The sequence below is a fragment of the Daktulosphaira vitifoliae genome, unplaced genomic scaffold (genome assembly GCF_025091365.1).
Source record: "Daktulosphaira vitifoliae isolate Bord-2020 unplaced genomic scaffold, ASM2509136v1 Scaffold_4, whole genome shotgun sequence".
NCBI lineage: Eukaryota > Metazoa > Arthropoda > Insecta > Hemiptera > Phylloxeridae > Daktulosphaira > Daktulosphaira vitifoliae.
The window spans coordinates 20,547,226-20,568,029 of record NW_026099575.1 but is presented as its reverse complement, the minus strand read 5'-3'; the positions used below and the strand labels follow the sequence as shown (position 1 = coordinate 20,568,029).

At 25.4% G+C, this 20,804-nt stretch overlaps 1 protein-coding gene across 50 annotated transcripts in view; it reads left to right on the top strand.

Moving 5' to 3' along the window:
* Positions 1-20,804, top strand: part of LOC126904244 (titin) — a 130,847-nt gene that overhangs the window by 33,652 nt on the left and 76,391 nt on the right. For 49 of the 50 annotated variants that reach the window (XM_050683111.1, XM_050683109.1, XM_050683114.1 and 46 more), the window contains exons 36-62: positions 209-568; positions 744-920; positions 1,633-1,905; positions 3,239-3,528; positions 3,595-3,715; positions 3,785-4,190; positions 7,158-7,416; positions 7,474-7,887; positions 7,946-8,485; positions 8,946-9,152; positions 9,216-9,614; positions 10,121-10,382; positions 10,679-10,832; positions 11,357-11,490; positions 11,554-11,785; positions 11,890-12,061; positions 12,125-12,311; positions 12,617-12,688; positions 13,642-13,871; positions 14,045-14,166; positions 14,285-14,435; positions 14,538-14,639; positions 15,132-15,332; positions 15,387-15,617; positions 15,694-15,997; positions 16,075-16,263; positions 16,331-16,494. In XM_050683111.1, coding sequence (XP_050539068.1) covers positions 209-568; positions 744-920; positions 1,633-1,905; positions 3,239-3,528; positions 3,595-3,715; positions 3,785-4,190; positions 7,158-7,416; positions 7,474-7,887; positions 7,946-8,485; positions 8,946-9,152; positions 9,216-9,614; positions 10,121-10,382; positions 10,679-10,832; positions 11,357-11,490; positions 11,554-11,785; positions 11,890-12,061; positions 12,125-12,311; positions 12,617-12,688; positions 13,642-13,871; positions 14,045-14,166; positions 14,285-14,435; positions 14,538-14,639; positions 15,132-15,332; positions 15,387-15,617; positions 15,694-15,997; positions 16,075-16,263; positions 16,331-16,494 — 6,353 coding nt within the window. The remainder of the gene's footprint in view (positions 1-208; positions 569-743; positions 921-1,632; positions 1,906-3,238; positions 3,529-3,594; positions 3,716-3,784; positions 4,191-7,157; positions 7,417-7,473; positions 7,888-7,945; positions 8,486-8,945; positions 9,153-9,215; positions 9,615-10,120; positions 10,383-10,678; positions 10,833-11,356; positions 11,491-11,553; positions 11,786-11,889; positions 12,062-12,124; positions 12,312-12,616; positions 12,689-13,641; positions 13,872-14,044; positions 14,167-14,284; positions 14,436-14,537; positions 14,640-15,131; positions 15,333-15,386; positions 15,618-15,693; positions 15,998-16,074; positions 16,264-16,330; positions 16,495-20,804) is intronic. The other variant, XM_050683066.1, reaches the window with a different exon arrangement.

The window sequence follows — 20,804 nt, the reverse complement described above, 5'->3', positions numbered from 1 at the left end:
TCAGTATGTGTTTAGCGTTGATAATGGTAACATTGTTTCCGAAATACGTATCCGCGACTTTTCATTAATTTTTTTGTGGCTTTTGAGTTTAATATTTTTAATATTTTTTAGTTTTTTTAAATTAATAATATTTTTAATATAGTTTTAATTTTACTTAATTAACTAGCCACAAGTGATCAATTTTTATTATATTAATTTGATATTGCAGGTTCTAGAATTAGAAGTACTTTTGATTTTGGATTGGTAACATTAGCTATAAATAGCTTAAGACCTGATGATTCAGCTATTTATACATGTAAAGCTACAAATTTATTAGGCGAAGCTGTGTCAACATGTACACTAAAAATAGCAGATAGTCACTGGCTTTTAGCAAATTCATTACATCCTGATTCACTACCCAGGCTTGAAGCTTTAGAAAAACCTCAAGCTAAATGTCCAGAAGGTCCAGATCCTATTTATGAAAGCCCTGTTTTTATATCACATTTAAATAACTGGGAATGTAAAGAAGGGAATGAGGCTCATTTTGAATGTCAAGTGGAACCCTCAAAAGATCCGACTATGAAAATAGGTCTGTAGCAATATGAATTATATTTTTAATGGCTAAAAACTTAGAAACCAAGATAAAATATGCTAGTTAACTAAGTAATCAAATTCGATATTGAATTTTTTTTACCTATAATGCTTCTTAAAGGGTTAATGGTATATGAATATTTTATTCATAATATATATGTTATATTTTTTAGAATGGTTATTGAATGGCTTGCCACTTCAAATTGGATCTAGGTTTAAACCTTCTTATGATTTTGGATTTGTAACATTAGATATTAAACAAGCATGCACTGAAGACTCAGGAATTTACACTTGTAGAGCTACTAATACTAAGGGATTTGCAATGACAACTGGAACGCTCAAATGTATAGGTATGTATTTGGAATTTTAAACTCATTACTGATAAAACGTTAATATAAAATTTAAAATGTATTTAATAAATATTTCATATATATATATAATCACAGTAGAGGCACTTGTTTAGTTTTATGTGAATCTAAAAGCTGTGTTTTTTTTTTAAAATATTTGTATAATTTGTAAAAAATAATTATATCAAATAATATTCACGGGGCTTTTCTTTCTAAGAATGTGAAGCATACGAAATGATTTTAAACATTATTTTCATTTTGCTCATTACTCTTGAAAAATATGATACAATAAACAAAAAAAAGTAGAAATTTCAAGGAGTAGCTAACTTGTTTTTAGAGCAATAGTGGCTTAAAAAGGTTAGAGCAGACTTTACATATCAAAATAGGTTTTATATATCAAAAACCATTTTAGATATGGAGTTATTAGGACTAAATGATATTAGAAATAATGTATAATAAGTTAATTATTTGCAAGTTCAAAAAGTAGTGCATACTGGTATTCTCTTAACAATATCAATAATGTTAAAACAACTTTTTCAAATTACAGTATTATTTTCCAACTAATTATTTTATGTTTGTGATATATTGTAATAATGTATTGTAAGAATACATTCTTGTTTTTACTAAGTCATTGACACATAATTTTTAGAATTCTTTTTTTCAAATTAATTTTAACATTCAAATTTTGCAATGATATAAATTAAATTATACATAGGAAATCAAGTAATACATCTGGATACTCAACACCCTCAAGGTATAATTGGATTAGAAAAAGTACAGGAAGTTGAAAATACTTTAGCTCACAAGTATCAACGTCAACAATCATTACCAGAAACTGTATATCCAAAACCTATTTTTGTTGTACCATTAGAGGTCGAATTTATACTTGTTGAAAGTGCAGTATTACATTTAGAAGCACAAGTTGAACCAAAAAATGATCCTAATTTAAAAATTGAATGGTATTTTAATGGAAAAGTACTCGATTTAGGTAAATCTATTATATATATTATTTTCAGTATCAGATTTCCCAGTAATCATAATAAGCTAGTGCTTATGGTGGGAATTTTTTAATGTAGACTAATAGTCAAGAGTGAAAAATTTGTTTTTTTATCAAAATTTTTTTTTTTATACATAACTATAACTGAAAGAAATGCATTAATTATTGAAAAATGTATTTAGACCAATGATTTGGTCATCTAGTTTTTAATAACTAGTAAAAAAATGGACTTGATGCTATGCTTTGTAATTTAAAAATTATACAAAACGCTGATGAGTACTAGGTTCTAATTATTTAGTTTTAAAACATCTTTCAATGTTTTGTTTTATATTGTTAAGTTTTTGAATGTAGGTATATAATTTGAAATGTTTCACTTATTCTTTTATACTCACATAAGTAATACATAAAATTAAATGATATTAAAAAATTAAAAACAGATATAAATATTTAAGAAATATTGAAGACCATAATTTAATAAAAAAATTTAAATGTGTATTATAATATTATTAATTTGTTATGATATTACAATTGATGCAAAGAAAATGACTCACAAGAAAATAATAATTCAGTAAAATGTTAATCAACACAATTTAGCGATACATTAGTTATTGTGTTTTAACTTTTATGTTGAAATGTACTAATGGTGTCATTGTATAAAAATATAATTTTAATCTTGATGAATTTCTCATTAAACACAATTTAGCACTTGACCAATTACCATGTTGTGATAAAACCTATAATATTATAATGAAGTAGACTAAAATTATGTCAGTTAGTTTACAACTAATTACTGTGTCTGTGTTCTGATCCAATAAAGATTTTTCTACCTAAGATTATATTACCTGATTTAATAATTAATACAGTATAGCATTTACTAATTACTGCATTCTAATATTTTAAATTATTTATTGAACAATGCTTCCAAAAACCTACTACCATGTATGTATCTTACTATCAGTGCAGTATCAGTGTTGAGAAATGGAAATTATACATTTTTCAAAATTTGCTGTTTTGTTCATTATAAATTTTTCTATTATTTTACTAATATTATATTTTACAAAAAATTCTAGAGTATATTAAATTCTCATTTTTTTTTATCTAATTAATAAACTGTTTCTATTATAGTATAAATCATTTTATAAATTTTTGGGGGCTATCTCCCTACTCCCTCTCTTGTTACGCCTATGCTTAAATATTATGTTTTAGATTAAAAAATATGTGTATGATGGTGACAGTTTATTCAGTTTTTACAGCAGCAAACTAGTTAAATCCACCACTAAATATTTATCCTTCTGTATAGTTTATATGTGTAAAACATTTTTAGGGTCACGATTTAAAACAAATAATGATTTTGGATTTGTTACATTGGATCTTACTGATGTTTATGAACGAGATCAAGGAGTATATACTTGCAAAGCATACAATCATTCTGGTGAAACGTATACATCAACTACGGTATACTGTAATAGTAGAGAAGGATTAGTTGAACATACACAACATCCTAAAGGAGAAGAAGGTTTAGAAAAAATACAAAATTTAGAGGAATCCTTGCATAAACAAAAACAAGGAATTATTGATAAAGAAAGTGGGCATACTCCTATTTTCACATCACAAGTAAAAAAATTTTAATTTAATTTTTTTTGAATTTATATATGGTTGATTTATTTTTTACTTCTGTAGTTTAAAGATCTTGGGTTTTTAAGTGAAGGAGAAATTGCTCATTATGAAGCATCATTAATACCTATTGGTGATCAAAAAATGATTGTTGAATGGTTCTATAATGGAAAAGTTATTGAAGCTAGTAAGTGAACTGTATTAAATAAAAAATTTTAATATCAAATTTGTATTAAATAAATACTTCTAATGTTAGGTCATCGTATTCGTACAATTTATGCTTTTGGAATGGTAGTTCTCGAAATACTTGGTACAAAGATAACTGATACTGGAACCTATACTTGTAAAGCAACCAATGAATATGGTACAGCTGAAACCAGTGTAACATTGGAGTGCATTGAAAGAATAGATGGTCAGAAACCTAAATTCACATCACAAATTGAAAGTCTAATTGGATTAAAAGATGGTGATTCTGCACACTTTGAATGTACTTTAATACCAATGAATGATCCTGATCTAAAAGTTGAATGGTTTCATAATGGCAAACCTTTGCTGCACAAAAACAGGGTTAAAATGATTTCTGATTTTGGTTTTGTTGTTATGGACATTGCTTATGTGCAAAATCACGATTCTGGAGAATATATCTGCAAAGCTAGTAATAAGTAAGAAACTTTGAACTTTCACTATTATCTTGTTTTTATTAATTTTAAATACATTTAAAGTTAGAGAATGGTATATTATATATATTTATTTTTTTGGTTGAGATAAAACTATGTACAGTGATTCTTTTAACATTAGCCACTAGATTTCTCTTAAAATAATGAATTTTTGGCTTATGTTAGTTACATATGTATCTCGATTTATCAGTTATTATTTACACAGAGAATTCATTCTTTATAGCTCATAAGGGTATCAGATTTATTTGTCAAGCAGCAACATACATAATTAATTAGCTTATAGTATAATAATAACAACTTAATGATAACTTTTGGACTTTTATATCTTGTCAGAATGAGTGAAGCCAAAAAATGTTTAGTGATAAAAATTGCAACATCTGCATTTCATCTCCAATCAATACTTAACATTGTTAATACCTTCTGAAACATTGGTTCAAACATTTTTATTGACTGGTTATTTTCTGTTTTATAAGCTATAGTGGGGTCGCGGCACAGTATATACAAGGAATAGTTGAGACAAGTATAGATGATATATGACCGTGATATTAATCACCATCATAAGAAACGCTTCAATGCAAATCTGTAGATAGTATTTACAAAAGCAACATCAACTCTTATTTCCTTAATTATATCCTGATTAGTAGTTCTTAGATTTAAAAGTATAATTTATGAGTAAATATTTATTATAGCACTTAAATATAGTATGAAATTATTATTTAATAATTTAAGATTTAAATTTTTATGAAGAAAAAAACAAAAAAATATAAAGTAGTATATTTCGTCACTTATACAACAAACTTGTAAAAAAATTATAAAAAAATTATAAAAAAATAATTTTAAAAACAATAAAAAACTGTTCTTAAACTATTACTGATTTTGATTTTTAATGTGTTAAAAATAATCAGTGCAAATTTTCATTTCATCATCATTTTTAACCTATTTTTTTGGTCTTTTAAAATTGATTTTTTGAAAGTTCACCATAAAAAAAAGTTGAATTTTTTACCATGACTCAATTTACAAGTTTGAAATTGACATCATTAAATAGGAAATTTTATGAAAATTAAAAAAATTGTATCTTTAAGATTAATATGCAGTCAGGAAATTTTATAATTACTATTTATAGTAAATTTATCAGAAAAGCTCGACATTTTTTTTGCATTTTTATTGTAATAGATTACTTAAATAGAAATTATAATAATTAATTCTTAGTAACTTTTGGTGTTTAAAAAGATTCTACAATTGAAATATTCAAAACTTAATTAATTTTTATGATTTATTTTAACTAAAAAACCAATTAAAATGTTGTTAAAAAAATCTATTTTATTGAGCACATTATAAAATTTGATTATAATTGTAAATATTCAATGTTAAATTCAGGTGAAACTAAAAATCATTTTTTTTAAAAATGATTTATATAGTAACATGTTACCAATAAATTTGGAATATTATAGGCTGGTAGTAACACACACAAATAGAGTTAAAGAATTAATAAATTACAAGGAAAAGTTATTTAATTTTGTGTTGAAATCTATTATGTCTATTATATCTATTATAAATCTATCTATTAATCCAACCTATGTCGACAATAAATACTTTAAAAATATTAAAATTAATAATATTAATTGTCTGTATGGATAAAGTTGGTTATGCTACTTTTTATTTGATAAAAGGGATTATTTTTCAATTTTTAAGGGTAATATCTTTAACTGGATAATAGTTGTGATCATTAGATGTACCATTAAAAACTTGGTCAAATTAAAGATGAGAAAATATATGAGAGCCACAAAAAAAAAAAAATCACATAGTAAAATAATTTTAATATGAATAAGAAATTTCTTCAAATGAGGGAGACTATAGTGATGAGATTCTTAATTTAGATTCAAGTTATTGAATCTAATTGAAGTTATTTTAAAATGAAAATTATAACACAAAAATAGCAAATGTTTAAATACTGTAGACATTTCCACCATGAAGACAAGTCCAGAGTTCAAATTTTTTTTGTTCATAGTAAAGTATATTTCATAAGCTTTAATTTAAGATGTAAAAAGTATATAAAAGTATCATTATTTCAGGAACATTTTCAAAAATTAATTTGAAAAAGTACTAGTCTCTAAACATATGTTTATAGTTATATGCTTTCTGTATAAAAGAAAATGGTCAGATTTAAAAAAAAATGGTATTGATCCATACATTTTTCGAAAAATTATAGTAATATAAAGTTAAAAATACAAAACATAAAACCAAGAATTATAATACTAAAAAAGCATATTTTTGAATATGGTAGTCATTTTCACCATGAAGACAAGTTCAGAGGTCAAATTTTTTATTTCCATATAAAAGTACATTACATAAGCTTTAATTTAAGATATATATAAAAGTGTCAGTATTTCTGGAATACTTTCAAAAGTTAATTTTTTGTGAGAAAGTTGTTATTTTGAATACCCTTCTGTTGGCAGGTAAAAGGTCAAACTAAAAAAAAACGTATACTAATTGAAAGATAAATACCTAATGTATATATAAAGAATATATTGTTTCTATTTATCTATTTTTTAAAAAGCTATGGCAGTTTTAAGTAAAAAAAATTGTGAAAATTTAAAAAATTATCGATTTTTAAATTTGTAATTTTTTTTAGAGATTTCTACTATTTATGAGAAACGACTGAATTTTTTTTTTTATTTTTTGAGAGTAATGTCTTTAACTAGATACAATTACTGATAACAAACAAAAAATAAAAAAAAACCCATATAGTAAAATTAATACCTTCTCAGCTTCGCATTGAAGCTAAAATTAGTATTTTAAGAGAAATTGAGTGGCTAGTGTTAAAATAATTACTCTGTATAATATTTACTAAAATTACAAAAATTAAATTTTTTTGCTTGAAGTGCTTGAGGATATATCCATGTAATAAATTTTTTTATTTAATTTAAAAATCATATATTTCTATTTACACAGGTATGGTGAAGATGTTACAAAAGCTACAATTCAATGCTTTGGTAGAGGAGGTGTATATTTGGATTCATTGCAACCTAGTTCATTAGCTCGAATCCAAGAACTTGAAAATCCTGTTGATCAAAATTTAGGAATTCTATCCTCTCCTGTTCAAGAAGTACCTAAATTTGTTAGTCAAATAACTGATGTAATCAATTTAAAAGAAGGTCAAAGTGCACATTTTGAAGCTCGTATTACTCCTATTAATGATCCAAATCTTGTTGTAAGCTTAATCACAGTACTTTGTTTTATGATTTTTGAAATAATTATATATTTCTAGGTTGAATGGTTCTTTAATGGTGAAAAGTTGCAGCATGGTCATCGATTTAGAACATTTCATGATTTTGGTATTGTTATCTTAGATATACTTTATTGTTATGAAGAAAATTCTGGTGTATATGAATGTAGAGCTTCAAATAAAGTTGGAACTGATGCAACTAAAGCTAATTTACGCTGTTCATCAAAAAATAGTCTTATATTGGAATCTCAATTACCTCAAGGTATGGAAGGAGGATTAGAGAAAATTCAAACTCTTGAAGATTTAACTATACGTTCTAAAGATGAAAGAGCAACTGTCGAAATACGGCAGGCACCAATGTTTATAGAGCCTCTTTCAAACATTGATAGTTTACGAGAAGGTGAAAGTGCTCATTTTGAAGGTCGTTTAACACCAATAAATGATCCAAATCTAAAGGTAGTTTATTATAATAGCTATTAAATGTGTTCAAATATTTAATCTATTAATTTGATAGGTTGAATGGTATTGGAATAGTAAACCCTTGAAAGCTGGATCTAGATTCAGGACATTCTGTGAATTTGGATTTGTTATATTAGAAATATCTCCTGTGTATCCAGAAGATTCAGGAGAATATTCATGTCGTGCAACTAATAACTTTGGAGAAGCTGTATCTACTTCTAGTATGAAAGTTCAAGGAAAAAGAAGCATAATTGTAGAATCTCAACTTCCTAAAGGAATGGAAGGTACTATTGACAAAATTGCTGAACTTGAAGGACTTGGACAATCAAGAGGTCCAATTGAAACTGAAGATGAGTTGGGAAAAGCCCCAGAGTTTATTACTACACCAGCAGATCTTAGTTTACCAGAAAATTCTTTAGCACATTTTGAGTGTCGGCTTTTACCTACAAATGATCCTAGTATGATTGTCACATGGTTCCATAATGGCAAAGTTCTATCAGCTGGTTCACGTATTAAAACAATCAATGACTTTGGATTTGTTATTCTTGAAGTAGCTGGTGTTTACATTAGAGACTCTGGAGTTTATACTTGCAAGGTACATTATAAAGATTTTCTATGTTTGTTTTATTTAATAACAGTATTGTGAAATAATTAGAAATTATTTATAGTTAGGCAATGGGAATAATTTATTTATTATTTTTTTTAAATAAATAAAAATTAATTTTTTTTTATAAATATATTTCAATTATTATTTATTTATTAAAACAATAAGTTAGACTTTTTATTATTACCATTAATTTTTTATTGAAATAATATTCTAGATTTACTTATTAAGAACTAAATAAAATTCAAATCTATTCATTTCTCCCCTAGAAATAAATTCTATACAAAACATTTCCATATAAATTTACAATATGCACAAAATGATAAAAATTTGTATATTGATATTATTAGATTAATTTTTATGGAAAATATTTAATATTAAATAATTAATAATTAATTATATTCTGATAATTATTTACTATTTTCATAAAATAATTGTATTGTTTGTTTAGGCTACCAATAAACACGGTGAAGCCACCATTACATGCAAATTACAAGTAAAAGGTCGTCAAGGTATTGTATTAGAACCTCAGTTACCCAATAAATTTAGGTCTGGTACTGAAAGTATTCAAAAACTTGAAGAAAATATGTATAAAAAAGAAGAAATTTTGACAGAAGAAGAAACACCTTATCCACCTAAGTTTATTGAAAATATTAAGGTAATATTTTTTATAAAATGCTTTATAATAATTTATTGACTTAGAGAATTGTATATTTTTTAGGATGCAATAGATGTTCAAGAAGCCAAACCTGTTCATTTTGAATGTAGAGTTGAACCAGTCAATGATCCAACATTACGAATTGATTGGTTCTTTAATGGAAAACCATTTGCTACAGGTTCCCGAGTTCATGTAATACATGATTTTGGTTTTATATCTTTAGATATGGATTATGTTTATCCACGTGATTCGGGTGAATACATTTGTCGTGCCACTAACAAATGGGGAACAGCAATTACTAAAGCTAAACTTACATGTTCTGCCAAACTTAATGTGATATTGGATTCACAATTACCAGAAGGAATGAGTGGAGAGAAATTAAAAGCATTGGAGCAAGGACCCATACAAGAAAAAGTCGAAAAAGATGAAATAGAAGCAGTTCCCCCCAAATTTTTATCACAGGTATCTTTTTTTTTTTTTGAACTTATTTTATCAATCAATTAAGGGACTTAATTAAGGGAAAAAATGGGGACTATGTGTGGCTATCAAGTAGATAATGGAAAATCTCTCACCTTCTAAGTGAGTGCTTTTCCAGATAATGTATCTAGGTTTGATTATCAGTCCACTGGCATATTTTTTCCTCAGTTTACTAATGTGTAACACTCAGTAATAAGTGTATAACTTTATGATACTCAGAATAAATAGACTAAGTCAAATATAAAGAAAACTTTTTCAGTTTTCAAGTAACTATTATTTAAAAAAATCATATTTGATAATTACAATATCTAAGTATTTCTGAAAAACTGTAAAATTTTATTTCCAAAATAATTTATTTTATGTGTTATTTTAGTACCATAATTGGCTTAAAAATGATTCATTATTTAATAATATGTTGTTTTTTAATTTCTGTTAAACATTTATTTAATTTTTATAAATCATTAATTATTTGATTGACTAACTATTTACAGATTGAATCAGCTACGGTTGAGGAAGCTAGTTCAGTACACTTTGAAACAAAAGTAGAACCAAAGAATGACCCAAAACTTAGAGTAGAATGGTACAGAAATGGTAAACTTTTACCTTCTGGACATAGATATAAATCATTGTTTGATTTGGGATTTGTTTCTTTGGATATTTTATCTATGTATGCTGAAGATTCTGGAGAATATGTTTGTAGAGCTATTAATGACCATGGTGAAGCCATCACTAAAGCTATAGTTACTTGTAAACGTAAGCTCAAATATTATACATTTTAAACATATTGATAGGTGGTATTTCGCTAACTTTACTATTTCGTGTAGAATTAGTTAGAAATAACATAAAATTTAGAAATTTTATTGAAGATTATGTTTTTGATAATAACTGTACCTAAAAAATATATATTATGATATATTTAGTGTAAGAACTTATTTTGACTCGAAATTTAAGCCTTAGTTAAAATAGTTAGTAATTTATTTTATAAAAATATCAAAGATAATTTTTTAGATATATACTTTTAAATATTGTTTTTCATGATTTTATAATAGAGCTTCCAACTATTCTGCTACAAAATCAAGTACCCAAAGGTATGAAAAAATCAGAAGCATTAACTCAAATGGAAGCAGCTATTAAAAAGTATACATCTGAGATACATTTAACTGAAGATGATTTGTATGAACTAGAAAAGAAACAACCTCCAAGGTAAATATTCATCATTTTTTGTTCTTAAAAACATATTTTGAAATAATCTTTAATAAACTCTTAACTTTTATGAGTTAATTTAAATCAGTTATAGGGAAAAAAAATATTCTATAGTTAAGAATACAGAGTATCCTTTTCACTTTAGAACCATTATATTTTATATGAAATTAACTTAAGGAAATTAATTATAATTATAATAAGACATACAGAGTAAAGCACAAATTTTAAAAATGTTTAAAATAATTAGAATTTATAAAAAAAAACTGGCTTTTCTAAGGCTATTATTTTTTATATAGCATTTTTATTTTCATGAAACAATATTATAAAATTAAAGGAAAAGAATATTAAATAGATTTCAGTACCATAAAATCTTGATAATTGAATTTCGATTTTTCTTTATTTAATTTAACAAAACTTTTGTAATGACGTTACACATTAAAAAATGAGTCAATAAATATTTTATCATTAGCAACCATTGTTGTGCCACCATTTTAAACATGTAATTTTGTTTTTTTAATAATTAGGTTTGTTAGCCAATTAAAAGATCAATTATCATTAGTTGAAATGGAATCTACTAAATTTGAATGTCAACTTGCTCCAGTTGGTGACCCTAATATGAAGGTTGAATGGTTCCTTAATGGAAAACCATTAAGACATAGTATGTTAACTTTTACTTTCTATATTTTATGAAAAATAAAACATTTATTTATATTTTAATTAGAGAACCGATTTAATCCAATCTATGATTTTGGATATGTGGCAATGAATTTTGATTGGATTTACCCTGAGGATAGTGGAGAATATGTCTGTAGAGCTTCCAATTTATATGGCCAAGATGAAACAAAAGCCATCATTAAAACTTCTGGAAAACCTGGTATTATATATGAGTCTCAACTTCCTAAAGGAATGAAGAGTATTGAAAAAATTCGTGAAATGGAAGCTTCATGGCAAGTGTAAGTAAATTTTCAAAAATCTTAGAGTGTTTTATGATGGTACATGTTAATAATTATTAGAATACAAATTTATTGTTTATGTACTTTTAATTATCTGAATTCAGATTACCTGAAGAAAAAGAAGAAGAAGAAAAACGTAGAGAGCCTCCTCAATTTGTTAGTAAACCTGAATCTGTTACTGTGTGTGAAGGAGATTGGGCTAGATTTTGTTGCAGAGTTACTGGATTTCCTAGACCACGAGTTATGTGGCTTGTCAATGGAAATACAGTTGTTAATGTATATTTTTTTTAATTATATAACATAATATTTTAAAAAACTTAAAAGCAATTTATCATTCAGGGTATGCGTTATAAATTGAATTATGATGGAATGTGGCATCTAGATATACCTAAAACAAGACAGTATGATCATGGAAAAGTGGAAGTTATTGCTAGAAATTCAATAGGTGAAACACGTGTTGAAACTATGCTAGTTGTCAAATCTAGACATGATGATTATAGAGGAGTGTTGAAAAATTCACCGAGACGTAAGTATTGAATTGTAAATAATGATTATTTTACATAATCATTACACAATTACAAATGCTTTTTAATAATATATGAAAATAGTGGACTATTTTTATTTAACTAATAATTCCACCTTGTGGTGACATTATCAAAATATTATAAAATTAATAGTGTTATATATAGCAATATTAAGTATGTAGCTTAAATACAATTTTAATAATAATCAGCACATTTTCTTACAATCACATAAAAACCATTTTTATCACACTGCTAAGTTCCATTTTATCCTTTATTCCTGTTTTGCTTTGCTAACCTGCTAAACTAGCTTGTCAAGAGGATGTCTTCATAGCTTCTGTTAATTGTCTACGGTTCTGCGTATATTGGAGTATAGAAACAGGTATTTTTTTCTTAATATTAATTTTATTTTCTTTCAATTTTATTTACAGATAAATAGTTATTAATGATAATGTAACAATATTCAATGGAACCTAAGATAAAAAAACCAAAGTTCTTAATATTTTAACTTTAAAATTAGGATTTTCCAGTGTTTCTTTGCTAATATTTATTCAAATAAAAAGTAAACATTACTGCAGTATTTTCCACAAAATTTTCAAACTGATAAACTATCATTCATTTTTTTCATTTTAAATTTTAATAAAGTTTCTATCTTAAAAATTCACAAATATCTTAATGTATGAATTGCATAGTTTTCATATGAATATTAGTATAGAGACTCATTAAAATTAAAAATACCATACCATGAAATTCAATTTTAATTTGAAGTAAAATATAGTTGGTAACACTCAAATATAATTTTGTTATTTGGGGTAAACGTCATTAAAAAAAAAAAACAAATTAAGTGGCCACTCTACTCATATAATAAATTTACGAGAAATCTTGTGATGTTTATTTTTTATTCAAATAAATATTAGTGGGCGACATTGAAAAACCTTATATTTTGAAGATAAAACTTAAAGATTTTTATTTTGATTAGTTTTAGGCTCCACTGAACTTAGTTGTGGTATCATTGGAAATCATTGCAATATTCTATTTATAAATTATAATAATAAACAAATTATAAACTGATTTCAATATTTTTTTTGTTCTATTTTACTTGCTAAATTAATTCTATTTAAAGTTTTTAGACTGTTTAAGAGAAATATTACTAACAGTATGTCTTATATTTATTTTGTTTTATCAATTAACAAGAAACTCTTTTTCATGTAAATTAATTTATTTGTATTTTCATTTATATTCTTATTTTGCTTGGCACATTTAATAATAATTGCTATATTTATAATTTATACTTTTTATTTAAAAAAAATATGACTCAATTATATATATGTTCAGCATGGTATGACTCTGATTTGGTTCAGTATCAAAAAGATCTCAAAGAGAATGAATTGGAAAAGGTATTCACAGAGAGAGCAACTAATGTCCAACAAGCTGATTATGGCAATATTGTGGTGTCAGCAGTTGGAGAACATATAAAACTAAAGCAATTGAGTGAACCAAAGCCAGAATGGACAGAAACTGTAAAACAAAAGAAAAATGAGGAATTTTATAGTAAATTAAGCAAGGTATGTAAATATTCTTACAAAATGTTCTAATTATAATTGTGCAAAAAAATTAAGTTTCTGTTATTTCAAAATAATATAAAACTATCTTATTGTGAATATTTACTCTTATTTATTTATTTTATGAAGAAATTAAAAATTTAAATAATTATATATTTTTTAAATAATATTTATAGTTAGAAGGAGATCAAATTATAAAAGAAACAAAAATTCGAGAAGCATCGCATCAAATTGAAATTCCAGGAGAAAAAATTATTAATAAATCTAAAGGGCAAATTCATGATTATGAAGCATCATTGTAAGTTTTTATTATTATGAATTAAGTTATAAATTTAATTAATTAATTAAGTAATATTAAAAGAAAAAATTAATATTTTATTATTCTAATTTTTAAATATATTCTTTAATTATATTAGAGTAAAAGAGAAAAAAGAAGAATTAATGCCATGGCAAACAAAAACTCTTAAAATTTGTCCTGATAATACTCAGATTCCAACAGATCCATCAGAATCATCAGTGCATGGAAAAGAAATACATGTAGCCAAACAAAAACAAACTCAAAAAGAAGTATGTTTTTATAATTTTTCATTTAATAAATGTTTATAATTTCATACTTAATATTCATACTTAGTACTACGTACTTAAAATAATAATAATAAATTAATTTAGATAAAAGATAATAAAGAAATTAATAGAAAAATTACTTCTATTGAAACAACTGAAATGGAACATAGTGGGAATACACAAGAAAGAGTTGTTAAAGGAAAAGTAGTAAGTAAAATTAATAAAAAAAACAAAAATTTGAAAACTAAAGGAAATATGCTAGTGAATGGGTGTACTTATAGTTTAGGCAAGAGCTTTTTCATTATGCTATCTAATTTAATGGAAAAGTCTTACTTAATTCCCAGCTTCCAAGTTTCTAAAATAGTTGATTACAAATGGTTTACCTTATGTAGATACAATATCTGACAGGAAATAAAAAAATTTTGCCTGTTTTTGTTGTGGGATTTCTCACAGAGGGTATGGGAATAGAACCCCTCATAATAAAAATAAATATGTGTTTAAGATGTATTTTGGAGGGGGTAGTAAGCAATTCCTTATGTATATTTTTTTCCAAGATAAAACCCTGGAACCCACTGTTTTTTGTGATATTTTATGGAATTAAACTATAAGTTAAATAGTGGCACAGTTTTATCTTACTAGAGTTATATATAACATTATACATAAAATTTAATGAGAAATAATCTGTTTTTATTCTTAAAGGAACCAAGCAAACCACCAGTATTTACTAAGAAAATTCAACCTTGTCGTGCATTTGAACAAGATCAAGCACGTTTTGAAGTTGAATTTGATGGAGAACCATTACCAACAATTAAATGGTACAGAGAAGATTTCTTAATTCAAAATTCACCCGACTTTCAAATCCATACATTTAGCACAAAATCTGTTTTAATTATACGACAAGTAAATTTATTCACTAACTTTTTTTATACAATCTAATATTTTATTACCATTTAGGTTTTTATGGAAGATTCAGGAATTTTTGCTGTTATTGCAGAAAACAGGGGCGGAAAAGCAAAATGCAGTGCTAATTTAGTTGTTGAAGAGCGTAGGCAGGTTGGTAGAAAAGGTCCAGGACCTCCAAGTTTCTCTACAACTATACAAGGAGCTATGGTAAAAGCTGGACAACTTGCTAGATTTGATGTGAAAATAAATGCCAACAAGCCTTTAGATGTTTATTGGTTGAAAGTAATATTAACTATAATTAATTAAACTTATTTTATAATGCTAGCATCTATTATATATTCACAATTTTAAATTTTAGAATGGGAAAAAAATATCACAGGATATCCGGTACAAGACATTAGATGAAGATAATCAATATACTCTTTTGATACTGGAAACAGTTACTGATGATAGTGGGTCATATGAGTGTGTAGCTATCAACAATTCTGGGGAAGCAAGATGTGAAGCACCATTAATTGTTGAACCTTTAGAACAAAAGTCAAAACCTAAAGAAAAATCCACTGGTAAAGAACAAGCTCCTACTATAGTACAACCATTGTCTGGTCAAGTAATTCATGAGGGACAACCAGTAACATTTACTTGTAAAATATCTTGTAAACCCCGTAAGTAAAATATAAAATGTAGATATTCTTAATGAAATAATATAATTAAATCAAATAATATGTATAATTTTTTATAGCAATAAATGTAAAATGGCAAAAGGGTGATAAAGTTATAAAACCATCAAAATATTTCCGAATGACAAATGATGGTGAAAATGTAGCTCTACATATATCTGAAGTATTTCCAGAAGATGAAGGAACTTACAAATGTTTTGTATCTAATTCTGGTGGTCAAGCAGTGTTGTCTGCTGATTTAAAAGTTATTGGTAATGTTATTTTAGTAATATAAATTTATAAGTATTGATTTATTTTATTAATAGTAAAATTTTACAGTACCTGAAAATCAGGATGAAGCCCCTACATTAAGTCCTATGGGGGATGTTATTGTACCTGAAGGTAGTTCTGCACAATTTCGTACTCAGGTGACTGGTCAACCAACACCATCTATACAATGGTTTAGAGAAGGGATTCTTATTCCTGAGACACCAGATTTCAAGGTAACCTTACAAAATTTTCTTAGGGAAATTCTTAATTCTAAAGTAATTATTAATTTTAAATTTCAAGATAACATATAAAAATAAAAATATTTATGAATTTTTATTTATACAAATTTCAATTAGCATATATTTTAAGTATTTAAATACTTTTATAGTATTCTAAATTATCATTATCTCCTTAGCCTTTCTACCTTATAATGATTTGATAGAATTTTTACACAGGCTGTAGACCTAATGCAACTTCATTATGGCTGAAGGACCCAGTAAGGGACAAAGGGTGTATCACTGTTAAAGTATGGTCACCTAGTGGGGAACCAACAGTAAAAAGCGCAGCTGGACATCAGCGTTAAGGCATTGACTGAATAATTAATTGCGTGACCATTAGGGTGGCCCTCAAAAATCGAATGTCTTTTTTTTTTTACGCTACCACTTAATTTTTTTTTAATAGTCAAAAAAATGAGCTGTGCAAAATTTGGGACCGATCCTTAAAGGTTAACCTGTGCCCCCGGGCCTATTAAGTTGAGTTGAAGAGGCAAATTTCATAGAAATATCTGATCTATGTCTCATAACTTTTTTTTTGCTTAACTTAGAATTATAAAAGTAAAACTCAAATAAAGAAAATTTTACAAGAAATTCAAAACTAATAACTTCAATGTAGTTTACTTAATAAGTAGCCCACAAAAACACTACACACAATAAAAAACATGTAAAAGTCTTAAAAATATGTTATAATGGATTTTGTTGATTTTTACTTATTTATTTTCATTTTATTCTTTGGAAAACGCATATTCGTTTAAAAAAAGGTTCTAAAAGTTTAATTTTTTATACCAAATACGATAATATTAGATTTATTATTTTATGGACAGTTAATTAATGATTAATTACAAACCTAACAAAATTATTGTATTATTACATTTTGTCGTATTACTATATCAACTATATTACATTTTTCGATTAAAGAAAATAATTTATGTTTTGGTTATAAGTTGAGCTTTTTGATTAATACTTTTTTACCACTAAATTATATCTAATTGAGATATCCCTGCAAGTGTATGATCTGAATGTTAATTATATCTTAGAAAACAAATCTGATTTTATTATAACATAATTTTTTTTATAAAATATTTTACTTGTTATTAACAATTTTTAATTTATTTTGTTTAAAATAATAATAACTTTAAAACAAAATATTTTACACAATAATTGAAGTAGAAAATTGAATTACATTAAATTACAAAGTATTTTTTGTTAATGTACTTTTTTTACAATTAGGAAATTTTTTCTGATAATCACTTATTATTTGTAAAACGTAATGTTTCTGCTCTTCATTTGTAGTTAATATATTGTTGTAGTCTTCGATCAATTTAATCCCACGCTCGGCTGTATCATTAACGACTCGTAATTTGCTTATAGTATGTAAAGCATTTATGTAACTATTGTTCGCACTCCAAAATGATGGATCAATTATCAAAAAATCAATGTTCAGATTAAAAGTTTTAAAAATCTAATGTTTCTTTTGATACAAAATATTCAATATCTTTTTTTACAAAATCGGCTATATCGGATTTGTTTAATTTCAGATGTTTCGATGTCTGACTTGACGTTGAATTAAATTTTTTTTTAATATTAACATCTATTTTATTATCAAAAAATGCCAGGCCCATGGATTGTAGACTTAAGTACCATAAGTGATTTATAAATTTAGAAAGCTCAATTTGAGGTATTTCACTGTCTATTATATTATTATAGTTGTATAATTTTTTAACAAAATTCAAATCATTATATGGTGCTGCAACCGCCGAAATTGCTGTAAACATTGATTTAACATAAACTAGTACCAAAAACAAACAAACATCGCGTAATCCTTGTGTTTCTCTGCTATTAAGTTTGAAATCGTCTTTAAATATATATATATTTTGAGGCTATAAATGGGCTTGGCCATCCATCGAGGATCATGAATAGCACCTGGTTTATGAAAAAATTGACTATTATGTCTTTTTCACTATTATGAAGTTCTTGTTCTATCATTTATTTAATATTACTTTCAAAAATATGCTAATATTTAATGATAATACAATTGGAACTATCTTAAAGCAATTCAGTCAACCAAAATTGATATAGTAATACGACAAAATGTAATAATACAATAAATTTTGTTAGATTTGTAATTAATCATTAATTAACTGTCCATAAAATAATAAATCTAATAATATTATCGTATTTGGCATAAAAAACTTTTAGAACCTTTTGTCAAACGAATATGCGTTTTTCAAAGAATAAAATGAAAATAAATAAATAAAAATCAACAAAATCCATTATAACATATTTTTAAGACTTTTACATGTTTTTTACTGTATGTAGTGTTTTTGAGGGCTATTTATTAAGTAAACTACATTGAACTTATTATTTTTGAATTTCTTGTAAAATTTCCTTTATTTGAGTTTTACTTTCATAATTCAAAGTTAATCAAAAAAACCTAGCACAGGGGGGTCGCGGCATAGTTGGATCAAGTATAATGATATCTGACAGTGATTAAAATCACTATAAAAAAAAAACGCTTCGATGCAAATCTTTAGATAGTGTTTAATTTTAAAAATTGGTGGATTATTCCAAAAGCATCATAAACTGCTAGTTCCTTATTAATATCCTGATTAAGATAAAGTTTGTCAAATGAACAAGGGATTATTAAAAAATAGTATTTTCCATAAAAAAATTATATTGATCAATACACTTTTCAATAAGTTATAGCATTATAAAGTTAAAAATGTAAAAAATAAAATTGAAAATTTTCACACAATAATAGCATTTGGTAGCCATTTTCACCGTGAAGACAAAACAAAGTCCAAAATTTTTTTTTACATAATAAAGTAGATTACATTAGCTTTAATTTAATATATATAGAAAAGTGTCAGATTTTCCGGAATACTTTCAAAATTTAAGTTGAAAAAGTCAATTTTTTGTGAAAAAGTTGTCATTTTGAATCCCCCCCTGTAGGCAGGTAAAAAGTCAGATTTATAAAAAAAATATACCAAATGATAGGTAAAGACATCATGCATCTACAAAAAAAAGAATTATATTGATCCATANATACTTCAAGCATCTATAAAAAAAAAAGTTATATTCATATGTTCATTTTTGAAAAAGTTACGGCAGTTTTTAGTAAAAAAAATTGAAAAAATTTCGAAAATTAGCGATTTTTAAATTTGTAATTTTTTTGGAGGTTTCCCCCATTTACGGGGAACGAGGGAAATTTTTTCAATTTTGAAGGGTAATGTCTTCGACTAGATACGATTTGTGATCTTTTGACGTATCGTTGAAAGAAATAAGTTCGGTGAGAGCTGAGAAAAAGTGGTAACAGACACACACAAAAAAAAAAAAATACATCATAGTAAAACCAATACCTTTTCAGCTTCGCATCGAATTAAAAAGACATTCGATTTTTTAGGCCCACCCTAGTGACCATATTACTATTTATATTATTTCTATGGACCCCACTTATTAACTACTTATATAAGACCCAAGTTATATTTACATATAATGTATTATAAAAACCTTTATTAATAATGTTAAAGATAGCGTTGGAAAAACATGTTTGATAGTTAATGAATAAAGTTATGATTATCTTTAGTTTTATCATTTCAAATAAATTTCTTTGACTTGTTGATCGAAAATTATTTATTTTAGTATACAAAATATAACCACAGAAACAAGAATAAGATTTAGATTTTTTTGTAATAAATGAACACAACTAAATTTGTAATAAAAACTAGGCTTACTCTCTCTCAAAAAAAAAAAAAAAAATTTAACCGCTCTACGCTTAAAATGTAGTCTGTGAATACTGTAAAGTATTTGAAATACTTTTTAAAAATATTTTTACAAAATGTACTTGAATATATTTTATCCGTGATATTTGAAATACAAATGTTTAGTATTTTTAACATGTAGTGTGAATTATTAGGTCTTGAATTTGATGTTATTTTTTTGCATATAAAAGTGCATGATTAATAGATATACTTCCTTATGATATTAAGAAGTTTATGCTCTATAAATTTAAAAATATAAATTAAGAATATATTGATCATGAATATTAAAATGAACATTAAAAATAATTTTGGCTTTGGAGGGGTTTTGAATATGATTCCCACATATGTACACTATGTCCTATATCAGCTAATATTTTGTATAGAAAAACTAATTTTTGAAAACATTTTAAATCAATTTAATTTTTAGCTTCGATGCGAAGCTGAGAAGGTATTGGTTTTACTAAAATGTGTTTTTTTTTTTTTTTTTTTTTTTTTTTACCACTTTTT